Source organism: Ostrinia nubilalis, chromosome 3 (assembly GCF_963855985.1).
Source record: "Ostrinia nubilalis chromosome 3, ilOstNubi1.1, whole genome shotgun sequence".
NCBI lineage: Eukaryota > Metazoa > Arthropoda > Insecta > Lepidoptera > Crambidae > Ostrinia > Ostrinia nubilalis.
In genome coordinates, this window is record NC_087090.1 from 13,299,637 (window position 1) to 13,312,765 (window position 13,129).

The 13,129-nt window shown below is 38.1% G+C and overlaps 1 protein-coding gene across 1 annotated transcript; it reads right to left on the reverse strand.

Moving 5' to 3' along the window:
• Window positions 1-1,991: 1,991 nt before the first annotated feature.
• Window positions 1,992-3,900, reverse strand: LOC135088350 (transcription factor Sox-14). Its single transcript, XM_063983198.1, has one exon. The coding sequence runs from the start codon at window positions 3,766-3,768 to the stop codon at window positions 2,668-2,670; it is 1,101 nt and encodes a 366-aa protein (XP_063839268.1). The 5' UTR covers window positions 3,769-3,900; the 3' UTR covers window positions 1,992-2,667.
• Between the last annotated feature and the right edge of the window lie 9,229 nt (window positions 3,901-13,129).

The window sequence follows — 13,129 nt, forward strand, 5'->3', positions numbered from 1 at the left end:
TTGTGTTTGATTTTGACAAAGTTTTGAAAGGTTTCTATTTTTACTTTATTATACTTGTAACTTTTCAATCAAGTGGTTCGGGACTATTCCCACTTTTCTTTCCCACCGCTGCACCCTGTGTAGCCAGGATCTACAGCTTGACCGCCAACAAATACCGAACCAGTGAAGGTCAAGTTTTGTCCTGGGGGAAAGTTAAGCTGTCATTGGACCCGCAACGAAATTAATCAGAAGAATATAGGAGTTCGAAGATAAGATTCGACTTCCCTCCGTTGCAAAGCGGATAATAGGTCAATTAAGGGGGCCTATCTTATGAGCTATTAGCTACCTGCCCATAATATTTGTTAATTCTATCAAGTGGTAGGCAAAATAGTTCATACCTCCACAAGGGTTCCCAAAAATGCTTGCAATCCACCCCTGTGGCATATGCGACTTTTCATCATCACCACCAACCCCACTAAGTGAAAATAGTGTTTAAATTAATTCAAGTTGAACACTGGGGCGTGTTGGATTAAGCCGTTGTCCCCCGGGAGAAAAGTGCCGAATTCCGTCCACTGGATGGGGATTTCATTAAATCCACTCACCCCTTGCGTGTTGACAGTAATTGATTGAAATGCCAGATTCTTAACGATTGATTTTGAGTTGAAGTTGTATAATCTTGAACTTATGGTGGGATAAGAATGCTAGGATTTTTATAATCATCGTTTTTCAGACTACATGCTTTATTGATTGTCATTCTTTTAGAGTATTGTTAATGGCATTGTGCGCCATAATTTATATATTTTTTGTGTAAAATGGCAACTTATTTTCTTTTGTGTTTAGCTTAATATGATTTTTAAATAACTCATTTAATTGACACAATAAACGAATAGCATTGATAAAGATTTATCATTAAAATTAAAACTACAATTATGTTATTTTGACGTTTTAAGAGCGATATTTGAGCTTTTATTAAATCAATTGTTGTATGTTATCTTCACAATAATGTTATTGTTAAATGATTTTATATTTATCTTGTGAAAAAATCTGTATACGATACAAAATAATTGTTATTGCTATAACTAATTGGTATGAAAAAGTTAAATAGTAACAAAATAATGTATGTGTAAATGTACCTACATAAAATATCTTCATTCATGAACCGATATTATCATGTTTGATATAAGTTATAAATACTGCCATTTGTTACCATTATTTTATGTAACTTATCATGTGAATAATCTTAATCCCTTAGTTTTTATTGTTATAGTTGTAAATATACTTGAATTGTTGTTATTATTATAGATGAAACTTATTAATTGAAATCATAATGTTTTACACAATTAACTAAACATTAATAAAATTAAGTTGTGTGTATTGTACTAATTTGATCTAATTACGAAATTAAAACTTTGAATTGAAGAGATGCTTATATTATTCACACTTTCAATAACAAATATTTGACGTATTGTGTGTTTTTTATTCCTTTTATGATACAAACAACTTTAAATATGAAAGGAAGATTAATTTTCTTAGCGCGGTGATAGTGCGTTGAAGTCTTTTGCATGGGTTTTCCACCAAAATGTTAAATACTAATATCTCCTTACAAATATTGTTTCAAACTTTATAATTCTTGTTGTTTTCATCTATAAAAAGTATTTTTTACTTTTGATGGACTGTTATCAGAGTCTATGTAAAATATATCGAGCAAAAAGCTCCGCTATAATTGGCAGTTGCTCAGTTTTTCTGTGATTTTCATTTGAACTTTGCAATGTGAAACTGAGATCTAATTTTAGTGCGAAATTTCTTCTTAAAACAACTTTGAAGAACCAATGAAAAAGTTAAATGTTTAAGATGCAAGATAAATAAAAGTAACTTTGAGGGTAACTGAATGTTTGGTAACGGTCTCGATACCTGCACTTTATTGTTTTATGGCGTGACTCATTGTTGCCATGTTTGAAAGAGCATTCTTTCGTGTTGGGGTGTCTTCTGGGAATATACAACAAAACAGCAAATACAATTTTAACGCGTCGTTTATTGATAACTTCATCTTTTTCTTCAATATACTTTTGTGTCCACTGACTATATAACACTCACTGTACATTTTCGTATTACAATATTTTAAGTCTTTCGAGGCTTTATAACTTTCGTTTCGATATAACAAATATTTTGTACAACGCACGACGGGCGTAAGAGTGTGGCGTCGTGGCACGACTTATCGCTATCTACCTACACGTTACCGACTAACTCCAACTTTAACTCTAGCCATTATAACTATATTTACAAATTGTTCAAATTTTTTTGGTATTCAAATTACCTCGATCACTACATCGTCTCTCAAAGTACCTCACGCACACCCTTGCGTCCATCCGCACGGCACAACTTAATATTTTAACTTAAACCATGAAAAAATACAATAATCATAATATAATACAGGATAATTCATCAACAACATTAAATTGAACTTTCGGCCGTCGGCTCGGCGACGGCCTAACTCGCTAAGTCAACAGTTCCAACACTAACATCGGTCATATAAAACAAAAACTGACATACCTAGAAGTATGTTCGGCCGGGAGATAACGATCACTGTCCTAGCGACAACCGAGTCGCAACAAAGTCACTGGCGGCCACCGCGGCGACACACCCAGCTCATAGCGGCGGGATGTCGATGTCGCACGCGAACGGCGATTCTCAGATGAGCGGCATGGCGCGCTCCCCGGCGGCCGCGTACCTCTGCTCGTCGGGCACGTGGTACATGTTGATGATGTGGCTGAGGTCCTGCTGGCCGTACTCGCGCTTCATCGCGAGCTGGTCGTGGTGGTGAGCGTGCGGCGCGAACTCGCGCTTCAGCGCCGGCGGCTCGTGCGCCACGAACTCGCGCTTCATGCCCGGCGGGCCCGGCGACACCGGCTCCGACTTGGCCGACGAGCCGCTCGGCGAGTGCGACGCGCACGACGGCGGCAGCACGTAGCCCCCGGGGGAGCCCGGCCCGATGCCGTAGGCCGAGGGCGACGGCGGCTGCGGCAAGTACGGCGAGCCCTGCCCGCCACCTCCGTAGTATCCTCCTCCGTATCCGCCCTGCTGCATCTGAGACACGTCGTAGCGAGGGTATCCGTACGCCTGCTGTTGGTATGCACTGGGATCGTGCATCATGTATCCATTTGGCATGTATCCGTTGGGTGTCATTTGATACACATCTCGCGGCTGTTGCGCCGAGGGCGCTGCCGTTCTTTGCGCCTCACCGGCCCCTAGTAACGCTCCACCTCCGAGCGGATATTTCTCTTGCTTCTTGGCGAGGGTCTTCGTCTTCCTCCTGGGTCTGTATTTGTAGTCGGGGTGTTCCTTCATGTGAACGGCTCGAAGCCTCTTCGCTTCGTCGATGAACGGTCTTTTCTCAGATTCTGAGAGGTCTTTCCACTGGGCACCGAGGCGTTTAGAGATTTCCGAATTGTGCATTTTGGGGTTGTCGGATGCCATCTTTCTGCGCTGGCCTCGCGACCACACCATGAACGCGTTCATGGGGCGCTTGACGCGGTCAGTGTTGGAGTTCTTGGTGTTGTTGTTGTTGTTGTTGGGCGGCTGGTGGTGCTGCTGCGGCGGCTGCGCGTGGTGCGGCGGCAGCGGCTGGTGGTGCTGGTGCTGCAGCGGCTGGTGCTGCAGGGGCTGTTGCTGCGGCAGCGCCATCATGCCGCCCAGCGCGCCCAGCGAGCCGTACCCGTGCTGCAGCGCGTGGTGCGGCGGCACCGTGGCGTGCAGGCTGCCGCCCTTGAGATCCGTCTCCATCGTCAACATGTCGTCTTCCTGCGGCGCGTACAGTTTGCCGATCCTTCGTTCACCGTGCACAACGAGAGAACTGTCGGTCGCTCACATGGACTCGCGGCGATACGCGTCGGGACTACGTTTCGCGGGACCGTCCGGCGCGAAGGCTACGTGCGTTGTGAGGAGGCTCGCTCGCCGGGCGGCGGCGACGGCGGCGGCCCCGCGCGGCGCCCCGGGCCCGCCCGCCGCCGCCGGCCAATGGCGGCGCGGCCCGGCCCCGCCCCTCCCGCGCGCTCCCACCCGCCGCGGCCTGCATTTTTAATCGCGTGGCCTGCGAGGCGAGCCGTTCGCCGCGCCTCATGCAAATCTCAATTTTGTTTGCCGACGGTGCTTGCACCTCCTCGGCCTTAGTTTATGTTGTAAACAACTCCACACATACACTTGCAATATACGAGCTGACATTGTGTTTGGCACTTTAAAAATGCAAGCTTCAATCTCATTTCTGTTTCGGCCATAATTATAATTGCATAACTCAGATTTTCTTACATTTTAAGTTGTTACTTGCGTTACACTGAATTCCTCATTTCTAAGGAAAATTACCATTGCAATATTTCGTAGTATTTCAAAATAACCAATTCAATATAACTTACCTGAAAATTACAAAACATTTTGTCACGGCCTTGCATGATTGAAAATAGGCTAGGCTCAGCTCTGTTTGCCCGCACAGTTTGCTCAGGTGCGGCGCAAGTTCAAGGTACTCTGCACCAGCGTCATCCGAGCCAACATTATTCCAACAGTTGATGATCACTTACTCTTTTATCCTTTGTTTTACCTGTATGAAAAGCCGGGTAATTTATTTATTTTTGTAAAACACTAACAATATAATATGGTAATCACGTTTCTTTGTTCCCATAATGTTTAAAAATTATGAACCTACTAAATATAGGTGTGTATGTCTATTGTCTTTCGATATTTGCTGAAATTGTTTAATTATCGTCTCATAATTATATTAAAACTTAATAAATATAATATTAACATACCGATTTACCCATTATTAATATGAGTCATTTCTTGAACAAAAATAATAGTCATTCTACCAGACCTAGTCAGTGAGGTTATTGAATTAAAGTCATAGGTACAATTACATTGTCACCTATTGTTTAGGCTTTCTACTTATATTATCTTTAAAAATATATATAAAAGCGATTTGTTTATTTTTGCTTAAAATTGGTTAAATTAGATTTAGGTTACTTTTCACTTTAAGCGTCTCTTACTTCCTACTTATATCATAGTAGTTCTGTTTTATTTTAACTATATTTTAAAATAAATTCACTGTAGCATAATTATCATATTTTATTAAATTACAACTTAAGTATTTTTATTGTCCTCATTGTATGTAGGTATAAGGAGCTTTTTCTAGCAACAGAAAATACCTACTGACTAGTAGGTATTTTCTACCAGACTTGGTTGCTATAATAATATAAACTAACGGCATATATAAATTTAAGTCTACAGTTTTATTTAAAATGGCAAACCGGAGTTACAAAAATATAAGTTAACTTTCTGTTTGTTTCAAACCTAATACCTACGTTAATTTATTTCAAAAATATATTACTTTCAAAATAAATATAAATATCCTGTCTAATAATACTTACCTAGGTAATGTGTTTAGGGTTCCAAGGAACCCCAGGTAACAACCCAGACCCTATTTTTATGAGATAAGCTACTTAAGTGCCTTCTCGAAATTCTTTTGTTTCACTATCTGTTGACCTAGTGCTAAACAAAAGGTGCAATTTGCACCGATTCGTGGTGATTTTTTTATTGTAAGCTTAGGAGCTTAAAATAGTATGATTTATGGTTGCCTGTTTTACTTGTATTATTAAAATCCCATGTGCATATTGTAGGTTGTCTCAATTTTTATGGCAATTTTTAAAAGTGTGGGAATTTTCGGTTTGTCTCATATCTATGAAGTTCTCAGATTACCAGTAGTTAGTGCTACTTAGTAGCTAGTTTGCAGATGTAGGAAATATTTATATTTTGTTTTTTTTAAGAGAATGCCTCGATTCTTCAAGGACAGGTATTTTTTATTCACAATGAGGAAGCTTTTTGACTGCATCTCTCTCTCACCTGAGGAAAGGGAGATGATTTGGTTGATTTTATTTACGGAGGCATTATTGCCGTCATAATAATATTATTATGAAATAATTTATCATATTTTGCTTGCATTATTGTCAACATAAGTAGGGTTTTTAAGTCTCTACAATCATCATATTATTATAGTGCCTACATGGGTGATTCAAGAACTTTGGATATTTTACTATTGTTTTGTAAGTTGTACATGCCTATGTTGTTTACTTAAGGCGGTATATCGACTGTAGGTATTAAATGACCTATTATTTAATATACTTGAACTTTAACAGAATTAAAGTAAAATCCATTTAATTCATATTATTATAAAATCATAGTTACTTAATCATAGAAATGAACACATAGGAAAGACTGAAATTAGAAAGGAATAAACACTCAATATTAATTTAAATAATGTATTTATTTCAAATATAAATTACAAAAATTACAGTTAATGTATCAGCATGAAACTGTACACATTAATTAACTAGTCAACTTATTCATAATTAATACAATTAAAGACATTATAAACTATAAACATAGACAGTGCGAATATTTGCTACATGTACCTAACATGATCATACGAGTATGTAGAACATTAATATTTCATTACACTGAGTCAGAAGACAGATCTACAGATATATTTATCTAAAAAAAAACATAATAAAACGATATCACCTATTGATTTTTATTACCTAGTTAGAAATCTACAACACGTAATTTAATAAAGACAATAGGAACTAATTCTTATGCGCCACATCTTTCCAAACAAAAGCTTACCAAGACTTGACTTTAAAACGCAAAATAATCCATCTAATACATTTGGTAATTAAACCGCATTCACATTCCGTAATTTCCATTTGAAATTCTAGATAAGCCCTAACCCGTCGCACTAAAGATTATCCCGGGATACGAGGAGGCCACATTTAACGCCGCCTAAACCGGGCTTCATTAGATTGAAACTGGAGCGAAATGCCGAGGCGGGGCCGTTTCACGCTCTGACAGTTCGGCCTGAATGCAGAATGGACCTAACCTATCTGCGATCGGACTTCCAAAAACGGCGCCGTGCGTTGCTGAAGCGCGAATGCATCAATGCGTCGGACGTTGCGACTTTGAATTCGATTTGACAACTTTGGTCGCTGTAATATGTGATTTGTTGATGATATTGTCAAATATTTGAATTGGCAACTTTGGTCGCTGTAATACCTATGGGATTTGTTGATGTTATAGTCAAATATTCACATGTAACGTTCAGATTAGCTATACGTAAATACCTGTCTTTGAATTGGCTTCAGCGTATTGTTATTCAAACATCAGAAAACGGGCTAGTAGTTCAAACAACTTACTTTATAAATCTGGATTTTTAAAAAAGCCATGAAGTTGTAGTCCATATCCTAATATTTTATGACATCAAGATGAAATTGATAAAAGTTTTGGCATCCAAGAAAAAGCTTATGAAATTTCATGAAATGTAATGATCATTCGCAAACTTTTTTCACTTAAAACCTCTTATAATTTCACGAAGTAGTGAATCCTATTCTCTTTAATTACCATCTCAAACGCCCTAATTTCAAAATTCGCAAACAATAGTCTCTACAAAGACTGAAAACAGCACAATACGGGTAATTCTTTCCGTCCAATAATTGCTCCTCCATCAGCTGTTGATTACAAGGACTGACGCTCAGCTAACGCCGGGGGCTGGCATAACGCATCGCGACTCATTCAATAATTGACGGAGTAACGCTTGTGCTAAAAACCTGGCAAGTGTGAGAGTGACACTGCAAGTGAAAATTCTAAAATATGGCATTTCATTTGGCAACGCGTATAATGACATACCGCGGTTGCAATGCACCTACAAAAATGTCATGAAAAAGGGTATGTATTACATTTTACCTTGCATGATTCCTTCATTTTACAAGAACTTTCAATCTCTGAGGCTGAGTTGCACCAACTTACATTGACCGTAACTAACATTATCGCGTGCTTTTTGTATGAAGTTTGACAGATTTTCGACGTTTGTTAAAGTTATACTCACTTGATTCAATATTGAGTTACCAGCATATTCTCAAGTGACAAATTGTTTATTTGTGAATTTTATTTGAATGGTTGGAATTTTAATAAACTATAAATAGTTTAAGATGGATTTTACTTTGACGGTTAAAGGTTCGCTCCCAGTAAGACCACGGACCCCCAATAAAAACGAGCTTGAACCTGTGAGCTCCCTAATTGGTAGGTGTCACTAATGACACCGCGAGTGCTGGAGTGCCTGCAAATTAATAATTATCGCGCATGGCAACACTGGAGCGACGCCGCAATATGGCCGCCGTCATTGTTGGCGCGGATCCGCGTTTTAGTTTTCGATAATCAGTTCGTTGCGAGACGAATGTCCAATTAGTTACCACGAAATTCTAAAATCATGTTGAAAATTATCCTATATTTATATTATTATTAGGTACCTATCAGTTGAACATAAATATCGGCTGTCAAAAGAGAAAGTAAAACATTATGTAGAGTACGCTTTACCTAAACCTACTCATAGTATCAATCTTACAAAGTAATAAGGCTAATTAGTTCATAAAATTATTTATCTTTTGAATAAAATAAAATAAAATACACCAATATACCATAATAATTTCTCTATCTTTGATCGCAAAATGAAACAGTATTCTCTATTTACATTTATATCACAATTGCACTTGTATTCGTAGATTTTATTGATTTAGGACTAAAATCAGAACTACATTTATGTTATCTTATGATATCTTAGGCTGGGTTGCACCATCTTACTTTAACTTTAACAAACGTCAGAAATCCGTCAAACTCCATACAAAAACACCGATTATCGTCATAGTTACTGTCAAAGTTAGGTGGTGCAACTCAGCCTTAGACTTTAGTCAATCACTCAAAAGCTTTCTCATGTATATGTATACATAGATCAAAATTTACATAGCACATTCTCCATATAGGTACATCGCACATCCCATCGTCACGAGTGGAAATCGCAGCGCTCTATCATAATGAAAGACAGTATTAGGCCGGCTGGACACGAACAAGACCGCACGTAAGGCGGCTCCCTCAAGACACCCTCTCACGTAGCCTCACACGTTCCGTAGCACCCGTACGTACTACGTACATCAAATTTGATTCTAGGACGTGTCGTAGCATCGGCTTGTATCTGGCAGATTGTAGACGATAACAACGGGGATGATAATCTAGGGCTACGAGTGCTACGATTGGTATTGTTTGGTAAATAAGTTATAATTCGGACGTTAAAATGTAAGTAATGAAAATTGTATAATATTAAAGAAGGCATGACTGCGTGTCGAAGCTCTGCAGAAAACTTTTGCAAGTTTGTCATATTACTTGGTGTTTCTCATATTTTTTGGTATTAACTTATAATGATTTCAGTTATCATTTTGGAAACCACTACGTAGATTGTATGTAAAAAAGTCTAATTAGCATGACAGAGTCTTGCTATCGAACAACTAATTAACTGAACTGCCATCATCTTGATTTACACCACAATACACAATAAAATTACTTAACAAATAAAAATAACAACATTTCATTATCTTAGGTAGAGCCTAGAACTGCGTCCGATTTTCTGTCTACTTTATCATTGAGTTTTGGGACACCCTGTATAGGCTAAGGATGCAGGGCTTGCAATACCTATAGTAGCCTTTACATTCAATACTCGTATAACCTCTAGACTCTATTCCCCTTATTAATAAAAAGTTACACCTAGGATGAACCTTGGATTAAAATGTCATTTCCATACTAAATGACAATTTAAGCCAGAGTTCAACTAGTTTGTAACTTTTATTAATAAGGGGGTATATTTTTGTCTTACATGCATGGCTGACATGGTTGGACCGAGATGTTACACTTTGAATTTTTCTGGCGGTGAAAGCAGTCTTGACAAATACGAGCAGTACCTACTTACAGAGTAAAATAGAAAGCGGAAAAAACAACCGACTTTCTATACCAAGTACATAGTTAATGCTTTATCCCAACGACATAATTATATTTAACATACATTTATACATATGCCGCAGGAATGTACCCAATTTTGTAAATCTATCAATTAATCTTTTTAAAATAAATAAAGTGTATTCGATGAGGATCGTAGTGGTGGGTATTATGAAAGAGAGAATCGTTTTCTACAATCGAATAATTTGAATATCGAATTGAATTTAGTTTCAAAACATTGAATATCATGCACCTGGTCATTTTAAAGTTCAATTCATTATCTAATCTGCCTATTCAATACCAAACAACATTAACAGAATAAAACTTAATTTGTTTACCATGATTAATTTGTTACAATGACAGTTACATTTAAAAAACAAATCAGAAAAAAAAGAAAGTGTCTATGACCCTTGACTCTGGCAATTAGATTCTTTGTAGGAAGCCATTGGCCAGAATATAGCCACAAGGCAACCGCGGACATTTTATTTAGTTCTTTGCTAATGCTGAATCATTAAGCTATTATTAAGTTACGCCACAAAGCGCAGTTAAGTTATTTAAACTATTCTTATGACTAATAAAATGTGTTTTATCAACTTAATATCAACAATATTCACTCAAGAAATTAAACATGATGTAAAATTAATTTGATACAATAATAAAATACTTTACTTGTAAAAATACGGGAAATTAGGTACATCACACGAAGAAAGCTTATTTTTCATAAATTTTAACACATTAGATTTTTAAGATTACCAAAAATGTAATAGTTAAACACAAATAAGAATTATTCTCTAATCCTCTTTGATAGTGGCAAAGTATGTAAAGTGTTTTCAAATTATTATAGTACAAACAAAATATTTATTAAGCTGCAAAAACGGAAAACATCAAATAAACTTTATATTGAATTCCATCATACTTTATACGTAGAGATGAAACAAAATTTAAAATACCTCTCTTACGTAGAGCTTAAACTCAAAGAAAACTTTTAAAATCTATTAAGTGCTTTTACACAAATAAATAATGTGAATTTATAAATGAATGACAAAATAATTTCTTATAAGAATTTCAAAACTTAATAAATACACTTCGACACAACTCTACATCTAGAATAGTTACTCCAATTACGTGAAAAGTCAAAATAAAATTTCGTAACGGGCATACTCGTACCTTGATGACGTAAGCACAGATTAGAGTAACTTTCCTAGGCTTCTTTACGACACTGGCACGCACACCACGACACTTAGGGTAGGGTACACTTGTGTGTGTACGCGCGGTCAGCTGACCACGACACGACGAACGTGACACGCTGCGTCACTGCGCGCGCAAGCATGCTATCAGCAAGCCGCCAAGGTTTCCGCAAGGAAAACACTCATTTTCCGCGACTGAACGTGCGAACGACGCGCTCCCGATGCCCAGACTAAACGCGGTCCGTGAAAAAGCACCGCCACAACGCCGGCCGACAATGGAAAGCGGTAAAGAATCATAATAATAACAATGACAACAATGTGAGATGCTATAATAAAGAGCTGCGGCATTGTGCTAGGCTCGGCGTTCGAAGGGTCGCGGAGATCGATACTCGGATCGTCTACGCGCCTTTGTGGGCCGCGGCCGTCGCCTCACTCATTCGCGACTCGCTAATCAACAGGCCTATTGATTACTCTGAACATCACTCTTTTGAGTCCCGACTTTGACCTATGACTAATCGTAATAAAACGAACTAAGTTGCCTTTAATGCTTAACCGATGCGGTTTATTGTAGCTAAGACTGGTTAACGAGTTAGAGTCTGGATAAATTTTATTATAACTACATACAAATAAGAAATAGGAGATGCTAAATATTTGTCTGAAAGAAAGTCGGTATTAAAAGTCATAGCAGAAAGATACGCAGCATAATTAGGCACTGATACATTCGAGCACTCGCAAGTTTAATGCTTCTGAATAACTCACAGTATCAGACAGTCACAATTTCTTAAAAAATATTGACTGGAAATAAATTAAAAAGAAGACATGCAAGTTCGTGAGCAAATTTCGGCTCACGAGGTGTGAAGTGGCCGCTCGATAAAGTTAATGTAATAATCCGGCGGCGGCGTTATCATTAGCCCGATCGCGCCTCCCGCCGGCGCGCAGATTGCCTTGCGTGCGCGCATTGTTTTACTGTGGACATTCCCAAAGGTTGCATTTGAGGTTTTTCAATGGAATTTCCATAAAAAATAGTTTGCATAATCTTAGATACCAAATTATTAGTAAGCAGGTACCTAGTGTGTACCTACTTACTGTTCTACATTTTTATGTGCCCAACTTTTTCGAATCTAATGAAAACCCATTCTTTCGAATCGAATAATGGAAATGAAATTGAAAGTTAGCAACTTAAAATAATAAAGCTGCTTTTTGAAAGGAAAATGGAATTCCACCGCCTAACATCGGTAACCTCCTATTTTTTTAATCCACTACGAGGAAGCTCTGGCCTGCATCTTACCTAATTGAAAGTGATGATCAGGCTGAAAGTGGAAGCAAGCTTCATGGAATCGTCAACAATAGAGGAACTGGCTACCTTACCTCCAACTATCAGAACACAATAATCCTGTAAACAATGATGTTTGTGCGACAGACTTAGGTACGAGTAAAATGGTAGTATCTAGCCAGGCGGACTTGGTACAAGAATAAATTTTCTACAACGATATCTGGCCACAATATTAAATATCCTCTACTATCTTCAACCTCACCATAGCCACAGTAAGTCAACGGGCGTCCCGTAATTGGGCGGCGCGGGCGCAGAGAGCGCGCCCCGCGGCGTCGCCGCGCGCGCCGCAATTAAACACCTATCGCAACTTCGCTAATCCAATTATGTAACTGCACCTAGAGTTGTCTTCGCCGATAATTGACTGATAGGAAATTTAATGATCAATCTGTTTGTGATTGTAATTTTATTAGGAATGCGTTTCGTAATGTTAAGTATGAAGGAATGTTGAGGTCGTTTAACATATCCTGAAGTATTCATAGTCTGAGTTTAATAAATAAGTCGCTGGAGTTATGTTTCAAATTGCAAAAAGCTGGTAAAGTAATTTTTACTTCTTTGGAAGATTATCTTCGAGTCAATTATCGTCAATTACAAAGATATTTTCGACGAGATCACGTTTCGGATAATGTTCACAAAATTTAAGTATGAATTTGATGCTGGATAATTGCTTAATCTAAAGGTCATGACGTGATGATACTAAATATTAGCATTTTCTGTTTATAGAGATTTTATGTTAACCTTGGTAAATGCAATTGATGCAAAGCTATGAAGACGTCAACGT

Coding starts and splice junctions, on each gene's coding strand:
- LOC135088350 (XM_063983198.1), bottom strand. CDS start 3,768: ATGTTGACGATGGAGACGGATCTCAAGGGCGGCAGCCTGCACGCCACG.